Below are 19,299 nucleotides of genomic sequence, written 5' to 3'. Positions count from 1 at the left end.
ATACACAATCCCCAAGTGTCTTTTTCTCCTTCTGCATTTGTTAGAAAGGTAACCTGAGCTTTGCTTTTGGTCTTTCCTCCCCCATTCGGCTACCTTCCTCTCTTCTTACTAGTTTCAGATAATGGGGGAATCAATTTGATGCTGCTCCATCCATCAGAGGCACTTCCCAAAATACAAGTGTGACTCATAGTTCTCATAAACCCCCTTTGCTTTTGTTTGACTTTCAATCTCTTCTGTCCTCTGGGCCTATTTCCCAGGAAAACTGACCAAACATAGGCTACTGGCAGCTGTCTCTCTCCTCCAGGATTTATAGTGTGAGATAAGAAGCATGGCTGACCCACTCCCTTGCTGTCCAGCTCTCTTCCCTTCCAGAGGAATGCATAGCCAGATGTGAATGCCCATTTCATGGATTACTTAGTTCTAGATCACCTGACTTGTTACCTAGCATACCCCTTACAACATCAGCTCTATCACTGGTGTCTTGGCCCACAGTTTAATTTTATTATTAGCCTAAACAAAAGATTATTAGGAAAGCAAATCTGCCAGATGTGTATATAAACACTTATGGGATGCCACATACAAAGGATTTTTATATTGTCCATGATTTTTAAAAATCTATCGTTGTCTTCCTCCGTAAGCATGAATAATTAATGAAGAGCTCAGTGTTTTTGCTGTTTTAAGTATTGGGATGTGTGCTTTCCGCAGAACCTATTTTGAACAGTGTGCCATGCTTTAAGACTAGTGTTTGTCCCGTATACAGCATGAATTCACTTAGTAACCAATATTTATTGATTGCCTTCTCTGTGGCAGGCACTTTGTTAAGTGATCAAAATACAGAAAAAGACCCAAAACCCCTGCCATAGGAAGTTTAATATCAATTGGAGGTGCAAACTTATAAATAGGAGTTGCAGTATAAAATCAGTGCTTTGAAAAGAACTCTATATATGATTCAGAGAAGGGATTTATCGATTATGAGAGGTCCAGAGAAGGCTTATAGTAGATGACATCAGAGATGAGATTTAAAGAATGAGGGGAGTTGCCAGCAGACAGTGAGAGAGAGAGAGAGACAGCATTCAAGGCAGAGCAGTAAAACAATATAGTGTATTTGTGGTACTCAAAGAAGTTGAGTATGATTGATTAGGAATATATGATATGCAAGAATAATGGCTGATAATAACGGTGAAGAGTTTAATGGGAGTCTGCTCATTCAGAGTCCTGTGAGTCATTCTAAGAACAAAACATTTGTCACTCATTTGATAGGAAACAATTTACAAAACATAAACAGATGATGACATGAGCAAATTTGCAATTGAGAACAATTAGTTAAATAGTGCTGTGGAGGAATAATTAATTGAAGGGGCCAAAGTTAGAAAGACAAATTAGGAAGGGGTTTCATTGATAGAAAAGGTGATGAGGCATTCAACTAAGATCATTGCTATAGAGATGGTAAAGGGGTAATAGATTCATGAGATATTGAGGAGGTAGGATCACCTATATTTAGTGACTATTTAAAGTTGAGAAAAAGAGAAATCAAGAATGACTCACACATAATTTTCCGCCTTGCAGACTGAGAAGATAACTAAAAAGATGCAGTAATATCTTTCTGAACAGCATATCTGGGTTGTGGTTAAAATCCTATTGCTTACTAAAGTGATAGATTAATATCTACTCTGATTTATATAAAAATAAATGATGACACCCGAAGAAGCCTATACTGTATCTCTAATAATTTTGAGATTCTTTTTAATAGAAAACTTAAGGCCTGGATTATATTTTCAACTTTTTTTCTATCTGTAAGTTTCTTTAGAAGAAAAAAGAAAACATGGAATGAGTAGCTAACTGTGTAGCTGGTACCAAGGCAAGGTTTTTAAATTTTCTGTGCTATGACATGTGATTATTCACATGGTGGACTTTTGACTACAGACAGAATACAACTCAAAAATAGCAGAAAGAATGTATTTGTCAGCAGACCATCAACCCAGTGAAGAGTAAGACATTGACAAAAATATTCAGATAAAGTTAAAACTGGATATTGTGAAAACAGCTGACAAAGGAAAGCAGAGATAGATGAGAGGTACTGGAATTCATAGGAGCATAACAGAAGGAGATAAAAACTGTTTTACATGCTGTAAGAACAGATTAACTTAAAATTCACATCAGAAGGTATCACTGAAAGTTTTGCAACAGGATTGATTCATTCAGTAAATATTTGATTGTTTATTTGTGAATGACACTGTTAAATGCTAAAGGAGATGTCAAAATGAATTATATAAGATTTCTGACTTCAAAACCTTAATAGTCTTTTTGGGGGGGTTAGGGGGCATTTACAAGAAGCTCAGCCAATGCTTTGAGTAAATGAATGAACAAATTAAACACATATTTCCAATGAGGAAGAAAAAGAATCAACATCAAATGAAACCAGGGTAGTTAAACTGCGATCAGATTCTAGGTGAACATACTTTAAAAACAGAAAGAGGGGACACATACTGAATAATGCAAAAATAATAGTAATAGAACTAACAAGAACAGGATCTAGTAAGCTTCAACTCAGAAGGAGCTGAGGTTGTAGATAAATATTAAGGGAAAAGACTTAGGTGAAAAACATACATGTCACATGTTACTAACAAGAAAAAATATATATAGGTAATTGTTTGGGACAGATGCTGTAGTATTAACTGATTATGTGGTAAAAGCATTTATTCATTCACTCAGCAATGAATGAATGGGTCTGTTATTTGCTAGGCTGTTTTCTATTTTCTTTGTCAAGGAAAATGCCCTAGCAAGAAGAATTGAACAGACATGATTAAAGTAGAATTGATGACCAAAATAGAAATGAAAATAACAGAGCGTGTAACTTATTTTAAAGTTTGTACATTTAAACCTGTACATGGCCTAAATGAATTATATCCCATGAAACTCAACAAATTTATATTTAACATTAAAGACCTAAGGTCATTAAGAAACATTGCCATTTGTCCATATGGGTTAGAGATGCACAGGTATCTTGCCTTTTTAAAAAAATGGTTACAGGTTCTTGACCCCAACATTTATCTCTGGAAATTTCTGAAGCAGATGATGAAGTAGGTGTTTGTGAGCATTTGGGAAGGGAAAGGGGGAACCCTAGGAACCATTATGGTTCAGTAGAAATGTGCCCTGCCTGATTAGTATGCAGTTGTAGTTACATTGTATATGGATTTCAACAAACTTTTGCCATAATATCCATATGGACAGAATGGAGTATGTTGCCTGCACTATAGTACTTTTAAGTAATTTGTGGCTAGTCGAGTGTCTTTAGCCCAAGAGTATTAAATAATATCATAAACTGATGCCATCCTAGAGGGAAATTTCTAGTGATAGAGCACTGCTCTTCATCTTATCCTGATCAATTTTTTTATCAGAAAATTTGCAAGTAATTCTAATCTTAGAGGAGTAGTTAATACTCTGGATGACAAAAATGAAGATTCAAAAACATTTAGAAAACTTAGAATGATAATCTAAAGCCAACAAGATGGAATTTGGTAGAAATAAATATTGTAAACTATAATTTAGATTTTTTTTTTAATTTCACAAATAAAGAAGGACAAGACTATACTTAACAGAGGGGCACACGATTTTTTTTTTTAATGTTCATATGTGGACTTAGAATTTTAGTTGACTGAAAACTCAATATGAGTCAGTGGTTTTGACGTGTGTGCCAAAAAGCTCACACAATCTTCGGCTATATAAGAAGTATAGCGTCTAAATCAAGGAAGGCATCAATCCCCTATATTCTTTGCTGGTCAGGTCACATCTCAGAGCTGTTTGGTTCTGGGCACGTCATTTTAAAAGAAAAACAAAGCAGCATACCCAGAGGATGGAGCCAGGATAAGTAGTGGTTCATTTCTCTCATTCATTCATCAGACATTTATTGAGTGTGTTTGAGGTTGGCAAAATCAAGGATGTATAGGTGGTAAAATGGAGGTAGGGGAGAAATAATAGCTGAATTTTAAAATGCAAAATGTCTTTTGGAAGAGATTTAACCTAGTATCTGGTAACTCCAGAGAGTAGAACTAGGACCAATGACTGGAATTTATTAACACAAGGAGGCAGATTTGGGTTGGCAAGGTTTAAGAAGCATCTTCAACGAATTTAGATTATGCTTTGAAGGAATTAAGCCACTTCCCTGAGGTCACATTGCTAATTGGGTAGCAGAACTAAGATAAAAGCCCACGTTTCTGAATTTACAGGACCCAACCCTTGTCTATGCCATTATATTACAGAGGAGGTTTCTGCTTTGGGAGGAGACTGGATAAAATAACCTCTAAGTTTCCTTTCGACTCTCAAGTTGTATGTTCATATAAGCCACTTGATGTAAAATACTTCCTTTTGGTGCCCACTATTTCCGTATTTGGAGTTGGTGAGATTGGAAAAACCACTAAGGTTGAACAGATGATTTTTTGAAATTCCTTCCTTAAGAATCCTTCCATTTTTTAGTACGTATTAATTTCATATCTGTGATGTGTACTTTACTAATCAAATATAAAAACTGTGGCTAGATATTAATGTATGAAACTCAGATTCTTATATTGTGGTATTTAGGAGAGTGTCAAGTCTTCCCTTGAATACATGATTCAAAGGTGTAGATCCATGATTTAAAACATGAAAGCGAAAATCAGGGAAGAAATTGTGCAAACTCTGAGCCGTTTTAGATTTCACAGTAGTCATTGGGAGAAAGAAGTAGTTTCTTGCCCTCAGGGTTCATTTCCTCCTCATTCTTCCCCAGCACCGGGCAGGAAAGGATGGTGACCTAGATACACAGTCAGAGGGCAGCAGTGTTGAACTTTCTCAGACACAGCTGAGTAACTTGGGTCTGGATAGTTACAGGACAGAAGCCTAGAGCTTAGAGCTGACAGGGGGAGCTGTCTGTAAACACAAGAAGGGGCCATGGCAGGAAGACAGAGGCCTGGGAATGGCATCAGAGAGAAAAGAAGTGTAACTTTTATCAGGTGTGAAATTGGCAAAAACAGTTTGTTTAATGGAGAATGTCCCGAATCTACACCATCACCTCCAAGACCTCCCTTCTCTCCCACCCTATAGATTGCTGCTACTGATTGGATGAGCCAATACTCATACTTCTGTGCTAGGACTGGCAGTACAGAACACAGTGTTCGTGGTTGAGGCCCCTGCAAACATTTTACTGGGTGCTTGGTGGGTGGAGATGGGGAGCGTTTCCAGGAAGCTAAAAATATGGCTTGGGCTTCTCCTCTGAACGGAACTCCTAATTCTTGACTCTATATGAGTGTTTTTCAAACTTTTTAAAAAACTTCAACCTACAGTAAAAAATGCATTGTACATTGCAGCCCACTGTGAGCATACACATAGGGACAGGCACATACACACATATGCATGCATGCATATCTGATGTATACATATATATGTACATACATACGAAAAAAGTGTCTGCAAACATGAGATGCATCTTTATGTTATCACAAATAGCAAAACAGATTATATGACCTCTAATGATGTCCAGCCCACAGTTCAAAAAACATTGCGCTATAGCCATCGGGTTTAAAATGGCTATGAAAGTAGCCTGATACAATTGTATCCAAAAGTCCCGAAGTCTAAGGCAGGATTCTCAACTGGAGCAACTTTGTCCTCAGGGGACATGCGGCAGTGTTTGGAGACATGTTTGGTTGGCACAACTGGCATCTAGTTTGAGGGGAGGAGGGGCAGGGATGTTGTGGAATGTTTTATAATGCACAGGAAAGCCCCATGACAAAGATTTTGCAGTCCGAAATATCAGTAGTACCAAGGTTGAAAACCCTGCTCTAAGGGTAATGAAATAAGTCAATAATTCTAATTTATTGAAGATGTATTTAGGATGACAGAAGCTTTAACTTGATCTCCCTTTTCTGTCTCTTTTCCTTTGAACTATATTTGGTATCTTAAGATAAGGTTGGAGCATAGTTGCCCTTGGATTGTCTATAGAGGTACAGCCAATATATAAATAGGCTGGAAGGAATGGACCTGTTATTTTTCTTGTATTTAGACTGCACCAGGCATTTTCATTTAGAATATTGTTGTGGATCTTATGAATATTTTCTGTTTCATGATTTTAGTATCTTCTTCCCTTTCTCCTCTTCATTAAGCCGTACTGATTCAAGACCCTTTCTCACTCAGCTATAGCTGCTGTCTTAGAAAAGAAGTGAAGGGGATTTGGCTAATTGGATTAGACATGGTCTCTAAAGCCTTCTCCTCTTACTCATGAGATTTGATTCTGCTGTTTTGATGGGAAATGACCTTCTGCTAACCTTGAAGTGCCATCTTAAGCCCTAGTATTAAACTGTCTCCTTTTTAGTCACTGCTTCATTCCTGTATCTGTGACTATTTCAGACCAGGTTCCCTTGAACATGGAGTAGATGTGCAGTCCCAGCGTACTGATAAGCCCTGATCTCCACATCCTCTCTTCTCCCCTGCCTGGCATAAGTGAAGCTTTTGAATGTCTTGGGGTCAAAATGGTGTTGTATGGTGGGGTTTTCTTGCCATTTTATTGGCTATTTCTAGGCCCCCTGGTAAGGCTCTGAATCATTCAGAGGTGGCTTAGAGAGAGACCTGATTTGGGTTCTTTTTTCTTCTCTTCTTTGGGATGAAGGCAGGATAATAGAAAGAGGTATCTCTAAATCAAGTATCAGACCTGGAATAGTAGTGGAAAATAAAACCAGTGCTATCTGAGGCTATTCCCTACCATATTTATTTTAACGTATTTACTTCATGCATCTTGTATTACATAAACAATAGCATTTGTATTTAGTAAATGATTTATTATAAGTAGTTTCTTTTTCTTTTTCTTTTTTCTTTTTTTTTTTTTTTTTTTTTTTTTTTGAGATGGAATCTCCCTCTGTCGTCCAGGCTGGAGTGCAGTGGCGCAATCTTGGTTCACTGCAACTTCTGCCTCTGGGTTCAAGGGATTCTCCTGCCTCAGCCTTCCTGAGTAGCTGGGACTACAGGTGTGCACCACCATGCCCAGCTAATTTTTTTTGTATTTTTAGTAGAGACGAGGCTTCACCATGTTGGCCAGGCTGATCTCCAACTCTTGACCTCAGGTTATCTGCCCACCTCAGCCTCCCAAAGTGCTGGGATTACAGGCGTGAGCCACTGTGCCCAGCCTATTATAAGTAATTTCTAATGAATAGAGGAACATGTGTGTGTTTTGACCTTGAAGCTTTAGATTTCTGTCAGCCTAATAGTAAGTGGTGCCAGCAAATTCCAGAAACTGATGCTGGAAAAGCTCCTATGATGTATTAGATTTCAGACACATAAATTCCATCCTTTCCATTTAAAGAGAGCTCTATAGGGATACAAATCTCCTTTTAACCTTCCCACTCTTATGATAAGAATAGAAAGATGCAGTGTAGAATAGCGAGATGAAGAGAGTTAATGGAGAGGTGTTGCGACGTCTGTCCCTTTTAACGATCCTACACCTAATCTCTTTGTCTTCCATGTTTTAGCCAGTTTCCAAATACACCAAGCATGATTAGGGGAGTTAATAAAGCTAGATAATGAAATGGTGGTGTGTATGGAGTTTTACCTTAGAGAAGGATGACAGAGCCAAAGGAAGGGAAGGTGGGGATGGAAGGGAGAGGAGAGATCTTTGGATGAAGAGATCTCCACCTTCTTCATTGCTCTCAAGAACCTGTGGCGGTTGGTTCCATCCAGGTGTTGGGCAAGGCAGAGTATACCAAATCCCTGAATATGGTCATTTACAACTTGAGAAAGGCATTGTGGGTGATAATAAAGTATGTCTTAGAAATTGAATTACAGCTTAAAAAATGTCGAGATTGTATTGTGTGAGGACAGTGGCAGTAGTGGTGGTGATGTTTTTGGTTTGGGCTTTATCATGTTTTCCTTCTAGATTGGCATGCTCATCATTTTTAACGAGACACTATCGCTCAGAAGTTCTGCGAACAAGAAAGATGTGTTGCACTTGGTCTTCTACACAGGCTGCCTGGGACTAGGAAATAAGACCATGCTGAGCCCAGAGGCCTAGGATAAAGCTTCTCTTTGCCAACAGGGGGAAGGGTGGGCAGAACGTAGGCAAGAGGAGAATCCAGGAAAGAGAGCAAATGTTTAAATTGTGTGTGGTGCAAGTGTGTGGTTTGTGTCTCTTATCTTCAGAGTATGGAGAAGAATAAGGAAAGCTGGCACTCTGCAGCTCCCAGGGACTAGAAGCCACTTTCTAAACTCTGTCCCTCTTTGTAGGCCTGGAGGGAGTTTATTTCTGCTAGTTTATAGAAGTCCTGTTTCTTACATTCCTGGGCCTGACTTTTTCCAGGGCCTCCTGTTGGCCAGTTCTGTGCTTTGTGTGTACAGTGCTTGACAGTGTATTTGTCTCGTCAGCAGTTGATACTTACTCAGAGGTGGCAGTCCTTTTCGTCAGTGAGTTGTGCTTATTAGCTCCCACAAATTTATTTGACTCATAGACTCATCCTTATCATCAGGTGCTTATTTTTACTTTTTCATACTTTTATGTGTCTCCCCAACATTTCCATTTAGAGTTTGAAAAACTGTCTTATAGATTAATATAAGTTTATAAATTTATATTTTGCCATATGATAAAATTCATTTTGCACCCAACACACGTACATGAGACACTGAATCAGCATACAAGAGAGCAAGGAGGATATCCTTGTCATAATGTCATGTGAGGTCCTGTCCCATCAGATAAATTAATGTTCATTCAGAAGAATCTAACTCTTGCTTTGTAAGACATGCCCAGAAGATGGCTGAGGTACCCAGGTTTGCTGGTGTGTAATATGTTCAGTCTAGGAAGGATCGTGTGGCTGAAGATTTTAGTTTGCAAGACTTTGCCCCCTCCCTCAAGACACTTAGATGAGACCCTAAGACACATCATTCTCCTCAGCAAAAGTTGCAGAAGTATACATGGCTTGAGGTGAAGAAGGGAGACCTTGGGTCACTTAATTCCCTGCAGAGAAGCCGATCAGGTCATTGCAGCCACCTCCCTCTAGTGACCCTCTTATATAAGCCAGAACAGGAATTCTTGCTACTGGATCCCTTTCATCAGGCATCTTAGGCTCGCTGAATGAAAAGCCCTATAAAAAGGAGATGTGGCCCTAATAATAACAAATACGATCGTGATGGCTATTTTGGACAAGAACAGCTTTGTGCCACTCTTGATCTCCATCGATGGCTGCCATTCTTGCCCTGCTATTACCTTACACACTTCCTATTCTTAGAATCAGTTGTGAGCCTTGGGCTTGGGGGATTGCAGCCCCCATGGCTGGAATGCCCAGCTTGAGTGGAATGCAGACTGTCTGGCAGAGTGGAGGTTAAATAAAGTTTGCCTTGGCAGCCCCCTCTGCTCTTGGATGAGTGACAAGTGACTCGAGTATAGGAGTGAGGAGCGATGGCATGAGCTGCCATGTGGTACAGGATCAAACGAGTCTTCCACGCATGAATAGAAGTGGTTGATTGTCCATCCATGACCAACACAGCTATGTCAGTCTTAACTGAGGTGGGTGAAGGGGAGGCCTCAACAGCCTTGAACCTCAGCTTCTGACCATATCACTTTGAAAAAAATGCAGGAACAGATAAAGAATAATGTTGAACCACTTTCTAAGTTTCCAGCTGAGCTCCAGATTTGGTATATCTTCCCCCTCAGAGTAATTGACTCATTTTTGAAAGTAAGACAAAGGGAAAATTTTTCTTTGAAATAAGAACAGTTAGTCAGTCAACCGTTTCTTGAGCACCAAGCCCTGTGGGAAAATTTTTTTTAAGTACAAGACACAGAACTTTTACAGCTTATAATTTAGTTGAAGAAGTAAAGCTATAAACACCTTTAAAAAGCAATTGTTCCAGAACTACCTGCCAAAGGAGATCTATGGAGAAGGAGAGCACTTCCAGCTGTGGTGGTCAAGGATTTCATGGAGGAGGTGGGGTTGAAAAAGGTCTTGCCAAAAGCAAGACTTGAGACTTGTTCTTCAGGCAAGGCGAGAAGAGGCCCTTGTTAGTGAGAGAACTGTTACGAACAAAGGGCAGATGTAGGAAATCCCTAAGACTTGAGATGAAATCCCTAAGTCATGAGGACTTGAAGTCCAGGGGATATGGCTGGGGAGGATAGAGAGAAGAATTTGTATAAAGATCACCAGACCCTTAGTTCTAAAGGCTGTGTGTACGTGTTACCAAGAAGGTTATGATGCTTCCCATCAGAGGAGAGCTGGGAAGGTGTAGGTGCAGCCTTGCCCAGAGACCAAGGCCCTTTTAGTGTTCTCTTCTGTAAAACCGCTTGTACAGTAGGTGGCACATAGTGAACATTCAGTAAATAACACGATTCTTATTGTTACTCATTCTTCAAATTCTGTTATCCCAGGTTGTTGAATTGACTTGGTTTCCATTGCAAGAATCAGTGCTGACTTTGTCCTGTTCTGATAGCTTATGTAACTGATGGTATCTTTGTCTGTTTGGGCTGCTATAACAAAATACCGTAAACTGAATGGCTTATAAACAACAGAAATTTGTTTCTCACAGTTCTAAAGGCCGGGAGGTTCAAGATCAAGGTATCAGCAGAATTGGTGTCTGCTGAGGGCCCCTTTCCTGGTTCATAGACAGCTGTCTTCTCCCTGTGTCCTCATATGGCAAAAGGGGTGAGAAGTCTCTCTCAGGTTTCTTATTATAAGGGCATTTACCTTTGCCCCCATGACCTGATCACCTCCCCAAAGGCCCCACCTCCTCCTGCCATCACCTTGAGGGTTAGGATTTTGACATACAAATCTGCAGGGGAACATAAACAGTCAGTCCGCTGCCTTACTATTTCCTTTCCTTCAGCTTTATCTAAGCTTTCGTCTCTCTTCTACCACAGGTGGCTAGAGGTGCAGGTAGCTAATTTAACAAGTCCACAGCGCTGGGTGCAGTACCTCAGGCTTCTTCAGGAGTCTATCTGGCCTGGTGGAGTTTTGCCTAAGTTTCCACGGCCTGTAAGGACCCAAGAGCAGAAACTGGCTGCTGAGAAACAGGCTTTGCAGAGCCTGATGGGAGTCCTCCCAGGTAAGTGGACCAATGAAATCAATTATACCAGTCACAGTTCCCTTCCATTCTGCTTTGCCACCATTACCCCTTCACCTTTTCCTGTTTGTAAAAGGGCCCTGCATGTGGCTACATTCAAAACTCTGTTGACCCATCATTTCTCAGGCTAATAGGAAAATGAACAGGGCTGCAATTCTTTTATCCCTTGCTCAGCTGATGCCAAGGGAATGGAAAAGAACTCTATGGCTGTACCCTAAATACTAGGTGCCAATCCTGCAGATATTTAGATTAATAACTTTCTACCTGCAGGCAGGTCTGGGGAAGTCTGCCTGCAGGGACAGGTCTCAGAGCCATTTCCAGGAGATGAAGACTTCAGATTCTCTGACAATTCATAGCATTCTGGGACCAAGAAAGAAAATCACACGTCCCACAGAAGCTCCAACTTAATAAATTGCAACCATTGAGTATGGTACATGGCCTTTAGCAATAAGTAAAGACAAAATCTGAGAGGGTTGTTTTTCCTTGCATTGTATTTTTAGAGGGCCAGGAAGGCAGTTTGTTGCCTGTGACTGTGATAACTAGGAAACAGTTATGAACTTAGCTCTGGACAATCAATTTTATTTACCTTTATCATTATAACTCTGTGTTTGCCAACCTAAACTGTTACATTGGAAGGAGTACCTGCATTTGAGTGACAGGTTACAAAATAATTTTTGAAGCCCATTCTTACGTAGACACCTAACTTAAGAAACAAATTTTTCTCAGGTTTTTCCTGTTTTGTGAGGATTTTAGTTTGGCTGTGTGGTTTAGAGGTATGCCCGAAATACCGAACCTATGTAAAAACGGCAGAGATCCTTAGAATCTAAAACTTCAGTGGTAACACACACATTCCATCTGTTTTTTCCTCGTCAGATCTCGTAGTAGAAATTCTTGGGGTGAACAAATGCCAGGTGAGCTGGGGTCTAATCTTGGAGTCACTACAACAACCGCTCATCAACAGGTAAGTGGAAAAATGTTATTCCAACATCAGCATAGTTAAAGCCGTCTCTGATCTTAGAGGTATCCAAGGTTTCTGAGTGAAAAGCCCACATTCCAAAGAATAGGATTGTAGTCTTTACTTGGTCTGGGCACTGACTACAGAGTTTGATGTCCAGATCCACACACTAAGTAAAACCCACACCATCAGGCTTCCGAGCAGATCTTCATGTGCTAGGAATTCACTCTTGGACAAACCACCATTTGTGTTTGGAAGAACCCTATGCAGGCCCCCACATGAGCTGCTGAAAATGACCTCTTATCCTCCAGGCTTGTTCGGCATACTTGCTCAGTGCTCTTTCCAACATCTGCCAGCCCCTGTGAATGCTCCAAGAGCGTACCTGGCCTGTGTGTCATAGACCATGTAAAGATGTCCACCATAAGCCCCTGGCCTCGTAGCAAAGCTGTGATTCATGTCAGGACCAGGAGTTGTCTTTGCTTCATATCAGGTAGACAAGATAGTAAGGTTGGAATTTCACAAAGGGACTAGAAATGCTGGGTGAGGAGTCCTAGAATAATCCAGAAGAGGTAGATTCCATCCCCTGGGCTGTTACTCTTCTGGAAGTATTGAGTAATCTTAGACTCAAACCCTACCCCAAAGTAGACTGTGTTTGTTAACTTCCTCAAGGATCCTGGCTTTGCCTCACTGCCTGTAAGGCAGCCTATAAATTTAAGGTAATTAATTATGAGAAACAGCAATAGTCAGGAGCTCTGAAAGTGTCTAGTAACCTGACATCTCAAGGATTTGTTATCACAGTTCCTCAGCGCAGTGCTAGTGTAACTACGTAAAGAGAAATGGAATTTTATAAAACTTAGTCTTATGTAAAACTAGTCTTATATAAAACTGTTCTTGCCTTTATTAGGGCCAGAGGCTTTATTAGTTCAAAAAACATTAATTTCTTAGCAGAAGTTTCATCAAGCTATTGAAGTTAGCATATCGGTGATGGGGGAGGAGAAAATAAATGTCATAAACAGGATCTTGTGTTTCCTGACTAAGCCAAACCGTAAGTTTTTTGCCCATTTGTTTCAGGCATTTGATTTACTGTCTTGGGGACATCATCCTGGAATTCTTGGATCTCAGTGCCTCTGTTGAGAAGTCTGCTGCTACCTCCTCTGCCTCAGATACCCCAGGCAACTCCAAGAGGATGGGTGTCTCCTCTTAGCTGGTTGTTCACGCATTCTTCCCAGTTCAGGGAAGTAGAGTTACTCAGCCACCAAAGACCAGTCAGGAAGCCTGTGCCCTCTACAGCTAAGAAGGCCTAAGTTCTCGGTGGCTCACTTCCCTCCCACTTCTCCATTTGTAGCAGGTGACAGGGGTATATGTGTCCCAGTTGCATGCACATTTATTTCCATGTTTCTTTTAGAACATTGGGATTGTTGCTGGTGAGTAGATCCTGTTTCCTTTGGGAAAAGAAGCTGTGAGGTAGAGGAATGAGCCCCTTTTGCTTCTCTTTTTGCCATCCTCCCTGAGATTGTTTGCCAGAATCCTGGCCCTGTGCACACATGTGCTGAATCCACCAGCACACAAGCTCTGGATAGAACAGGAAAAAAACTGTGGCCAGATTTCCTTGGAGGAGAAAACAACCTTCTGAGCTCTCTGTTCCTAACCGGAAACTAAAAATTCGTTCAGGGCCATTCTCACAAACCAGACTCCTGGGTCTAATCTAGTTTCCCAACAGTTCCAGAAGAAGGAGGAGGGAAGAAAATTTTTCAAGGAACTTCTTGGTCATGTGTTGCTGTTTCCCAACACATCAGCCTTATGGAAGATGTCATGAGGCTGCTTCCCTGGGAGGCTACACTTCTCCTTTCCAGAAGACTTCAAAGCTGACTGCCAAAGCTTCTGGTAAATCCTCCCCACCCTTCACACCCTTTCCTGAAAGGCATTTGTACCACACATTTTATTTATCGGCTTTTCTCCCAACCCCCTGCCCTAGAGCAATGGAGTTTTTGAATTTGTGACCCTCTCTATATCTTCAGCAAAATTGCCTGACAAGCTGCATATTCAGCCTCAGTTTTTCCAAGGAGAAGGTAAAGCACTTGCCTCCTGTCTTAAGAACGCACAAAGAGTAGGACTAGCAAGCCTGGGGGATGAAACCTCCCTTTGTAAGTCTTTGACAGACAACTTTTATTATTCTGAACAGATAAGATTAGCAAACTTACAAGGAATAGCTTCTTATTTCCCGTTCCTTATGGTTATAATTAGTCTTTTAACAACACCAGCATGAAGGCAAAGGTGTTTTGTCAGACTGCAACATCTATTAGCAAGGCAAAGCAATTGGGAATTGCTGGAGAAGGATAAACGGTGATGGAAAAGGATGCAGACAGTCACAGGGACGTGCTGTATATTAAACACATGTGAATAGCTGGCAAAAAGTCGTCAAGGGTGTCACTGGGAGCCCTTTGGCTTCACACTTGCCTGTTAGCGCCTTGCTTTCACTGAATTACCAGAGCCTGCCACTTGAAGGAAGGTCTTGGAGTTAGACTGATGAGAAGGCAATGGGGTGTCAAAAACAAGTATCAAAGTTCTCTTAGATTCGGAAGTAGGTGATGAGCACACAGAGTGGTTTGTGAGAGAAAGTTGTAAAATCTTTTTACTTTTTTGCCCCTCTGGAGGCTTTTAACCCTAAATTGTGTCTGATTTATTTGGGAGGCTTAAGTGTGCAATTCTTGCCCAAAGGCAAGGAGATGAATGAGATGTCTCATGGCTCCTTCTAGCCTTAAAAGTTGACCATTACAGTGACTTTATGGCTCCAAAGTTCTTGAAGCATCTCCAGCCCTAGACTTTGACAGGACAAAGTTGCTCAGCATCTCTACCTTCCGTGAATACCTACAGGAGTCCAGCCAATGTATTAGAGCTGATCATTCAGCTCCTTCAGTGAGGGCTAAAATCCTATTCTCAATGGGCATAGGGGGGCAGCCCTGTTTTATGCCACTTTTCTCTCCCCATACCTTCCTTTCATGTGTACTTAGCCACCTGTGTTGCTTTGAATCTGCTGCCAGTTCTGGCTCAAATGTGGCACAAAATCAGTACATCAGACACACCATGAAATCCCTGTGGCTGTAAATTCTAAGGAATCTTTTGACACTTCCAGCCCAAAGAACTTATTTTTGTTTCATGTTATATAAGAGTCCCCACCTCTACTCTATGTACCCCAAAAAGATAAGCTGTCCTCAGATCCTCCTTCTACCCAGGAGGGAAATAATGGATATTGCCAAGGGAACAATCAAAACTTTGAAAATGACCTGCCAATTTTGGGTAGCAGGTTCAGACAACAAGAGAGTAACAACTGGTAGAGAACCACAGCTTCTGGAAAAGATGCTCCCAGCTGACAGGGTGAGAAAAGGCGGGGAAGAACTGGGCCTGTGCTAATCCAGGAAGGTTTTTTTGTTTGCTTGTTTTTTGTATTTACTCGTGACTAAATTTTATTCATTTAAGTCAGAATTTTGATATTTAAAATAAGACTACTTTCCCTTTTCTTAATATCTATAAAAAAGACGAAGCAGGGATGCTGTGTTCTTTCTGTCCAATTCTAAATGTGATCTTTGCCATTGATTATTTGAATTCAAGAAAGCTGTACTTTTTCATCACATATAACTCACAGTTTCATTTTCACATTTTTGGATTAGACTTAATAAAACCTAAATGGAAAATAAATTCCTAAACCTGAGCCTAGGAGCATGTATAAGTTTTAAAAACAATACAAGCTACTCCAGTTTCCATTTTGGAAATTTCCAGTTTACAAGGTGATTTTCTTATTGTAAAGAAACACATAATGTGAGATCTACCCTCTTAAGTGTACAGAACATTATTTGTTTATTTTGAGATAGTATATTATTAACTAGAAGCAGCACACTATTTTGTAGCAGACTGCTACAGGTTTTTCATCTTGCATAACTAAAAGTTTATACCCATTGAACAGCATCTCCTCATTTCCCCTCCCACCAACTTCTGGCAGTCAGTATTCTACTTTCTGCTTCTCTGAGTTTGACGACGCCTCATATAAGTGGAGTCATGCAGTGTTTGTCCTTCTTTGACTGACTTATTTCACTTAGCATAATGTCCTCCAGGTTCATCTGTGTTATAGCATGTGACAGAATTTTGTTTTTAAGGCTGAAAACATTCCATTGTATGGCTATGCCACATTTTCTTTGTTCATTCATTGAGGGACATTTGGGTTGGCTCCACGCCTTGGTTATTAAGAATAATGCTGCAGTGAACATGGGAGTATGAATATTTCTTTGAGGCCCTGCTTTTAATTATTTTAGATAAATACCCAGAAGTAGGATTGCTGGATCATATATCATTCTGTTTTTAATTTTTTGAAGACCTTCATACTGTTTTCCATACTGACTAGACCATTTTACATTCCCACCAACAATGTACAAGGGTTCCAGTTTCTCCACACCCTGTCCAACACTTGTAATGTTTTGTTTTTTCATAATGGCATCTTAAAAGGTATTAGGTGATATTAGTATCTCGTGGTTTTGATTTACATAGCCTGGAACATTTTTGAGTCTTCCTGTGTCCTGCCCGGGTTATTCATTTCCAGCTACTGCTCTTCCTTTGCTCTTAGCACCCAACACCAATTGTTAGGTCCTGGATGAAGTAAAAATGTGTGTAACTATGGTCCCTGGCTATATGAATCAGGATGCTCTGGACAGGAATGAAATTATGAGGAAAATTTATTTTCTTTCATAGCATTAGTATGTGAGTAGGTAAGCCCAGGAGTCTGGTGATTCAGCAACTCTGAGACCTCTTAAGGGGCCTGAATTCTTTCCATCTTTCTTCCTTGCCGTTAATTCGGTCAGCTATGTTCTCAGACTGCCTGCCTTCCTGGTGCTGTAGTTTCAGGCATCACTCCCAGAGATAACATTCATAAAAGAACAGGAGCATCTCTTCTGTGTTTTCTTCTAAGGAATGAAGGAACCATTTCCCAGAAGTCCTTCAAGAATCCTCTTCTAGGCCGAGCACAGTGGCTCACACCTACAATCTCAACACTTTGGGAGGCCAAGGTAGGGGGATTGTTTGAGGGCAGGAGTTGAAGACCAGCCTGGAACACAGCAAGACCCTGTCTCTACAAAAAATATAAAAAATGAGTGGGGCATGGTGGCTCTCGCCTGTGGTTCCATCTGCTAGGGAGGCTGAGGCAGTAGGATCACTTGAGCCCAGGAATTTGAGGCTGCAGTGAGCTATGATCACACCACTGCATTCTCGCCTAAGTGACAGAGTGAGACCCCAAATCAAAGAAAAAAAAAAAGACTCTTAAATGACTCATTGGCTAGAACTACCCACCTCATGCCAATCCCCTGACACTGAGAATGGCATTGTGATTGGCTTTCAATAGTATTTGCCCCCAGAGATGAGGTCATCTTCCGTGAAGGTCAGATATCTACAGAAATAATTGATGTTAGCAAGAAAGAAGCAGAGAATGGGTGTTGATAGACAATGTCTGCTCTAGGGATGGGTCATTCTGCCAACATTCAGCAAATCCTTTGTCTACTCTCAAAATGCCTGGTACCAGCTAATAGTTAATGTTTTCTGAGAGCATTACTTAGAGTTTACATATGTTCACTTATTTAACCCACAAATCAACCTTTAAAGGTAGGTTCTGATGTAGTGGGTTGATACAAAAGTCATTGCAGTTTTGCCATTTTAATGCAATTACTTTTGCACCAATCTAATATATCCCCATTTTATAAATGGGGAACATGAGGCACAGAGTGGTTATGTCTTACTCACAGTCATTTGCAAGGGAGTGATAGAGCCTAGATACAAATCATGTCAGTCTGCCTCTGAGCCTACATGTATAGCCACTATACTAAACTGCCGTTTTACCTTACAAAGCAGAACAAGACCAGGTTCTCACTTTCAAGGAGTCTACAGTCTAGTCTAGGAGCCAGCAAACTTTCTCTGTAAAGGTCTGGAGACTAAATGTTAGGTTTTGCAGCAGTGTGGTCTCCGTTGTAACTACTCAGTTTTTCCATTGTAGTATAAAAACAGTTGTAGACAAGTCATAAACAAGTGTGGCTGTGTTCCAGTAAAACTTGATTTACAAAAATAGGCAGCTGACCAGATTTGTCTCATGAGGCATAGTTTGTGGACCTGAGGTCTAGTGAGTTAGAATACTGCTTACCAAATTTTAATGTTTGTGTGATTCACGTAGGATCAGTTTAAAATGCAAATTTTGATTCAATAGGTCCGGAGTAAGGCCTAGTAAAAGTGTAAGTGCTATGCTCTAAAAATGTCAAGAGCATGATTATCACCCTCCTCTGGGAGCATTTGGAGATGCCTTGTTGCAGGAACCCATTCAGCCAAGCTGTCCTGGCAAACCATACCTCCCACAGCTCCCTCCACACCGGCTGTTTGTCCAATCTAACTTTGCACCGGAGCAAGATGTGTTTTCCCAGGATGAGGAGAGGAAGGTTAGCCCACGCTGCTGGATGTGGAAGGGAATGGGAACCAGGGAAAGAATGGTAACTGGGGAGGAAGGGAAACCATGATACTTTTGTAGTTGAAGGCCTAACTGGGCGCGCTTTGCCATAACTTGGCCCCTCTGCCTCCTTTCCACTGGGAGTGCCAGAAATCACAGGGCAGCAGTCGCTCACCTGCCTTTATAGACAAGAAAATGAAACCACGAAAGGGTGAATTTCAGCTAGCCTATTGCCATCACTCTTTTATGGTATAAAGGATGAGAGAGGCGGTGAGGGAGACATTGCCCCAAACATGATGTCCACATCCTGAGACTTGCCTGATATTTCATATTACACAAAGACAACATTGACTGGTTTAAGAGAAAAAAAAAAAAAAGGAAATCCAGAAGAATGTTTTAATTATCAAGCATGAAACAAGTGAAAATCATCAGAATCTTTTTCCTTCTGTGACTTGGTGGCAACAGTCTGTAAAGCCAAGGCCACCATGAAGTGGTAGGGGAAATTTGGGCACCCAGTCACCTTGGCAGACACACGATGCTATTTTCAGACTTGTGGAGCCTTTGCGCTGCCTCCCTGTCATCCTCACCTGTCTTCTCTGGTCTGAAAGTCCGTTTTAACTCTGCTTTGTTGGAGGCAGAAACAAGCATGTGACAGGCTGCAGAGAATTACTCCTGGCTCTGATGTCTCTTCACCAGCTTGACAAAACCTGGTTTCTCCACCTGTCTTTACTCTCTAAGCCTTACCTGCAAGCGCTTCCATGAAAGCCACCACCACACCATCTCTGGGATGCAGAAGGTTAGGAGGGAAGAA

General features: G+C 40.9%; 1 protein-coding gene across 3 annotated transcripts in view; it reads left to right on the top strand.

Moving 5' to 3' along the window:
• The window catches only part of SNX19 (sorting nexin 19), a 43,615-nt gene extending 24,745 nt beyond the window's left edge, over positions 1-18,870 (top strand). For 2 of the 3 annotated variants that reach the window (XM_008021535.3, XM_038004979.2), the window contains 3 exons: positions 10,859-11,043; positions 11,935-12,022; positions 13,088-18,870. In XM_008021535.3, coding sequence (XP_008019726.2) covers positions 10,859-11,043; positions 11,935-12,022; positions 13,088-13,220 — 406 coding nt within the window. In that variant the 3' untranslated portion in view covers positions 13,221-18,870. The remainder of the gene's footprint in view (positions 1-10,858; positions 11,044-11,934; positions 12,023-13,087) is intronic. The other variant, XM_038004977.2, reaches the window with a different exon arrangement.
• Positions 18,871-19,299: the final 429 nt, after the last annotated feature.

This window comes from Chlorocebus sabaeus, chromosome 1 (genome assembly GCF_047675955.1).
Source record: "Chlorocebus sabaeus isolate Y175 chromosome 1, mChlSab1.0.hap1, whole genome shotgun sequence".
Taxonomy (NCBI): domain Eukaryota; kingdom Metazoa; phylum Chordata; class Mammalia; order Primates; family Cercopithecidae; genus Chlorocebus; species Chlorocebus sabaeus.
The sequence above is the reverse complement of the archived record's forward strand: the minus strand, read 5'-3'. Positions and strand labels throughout refer to the sequence as shown.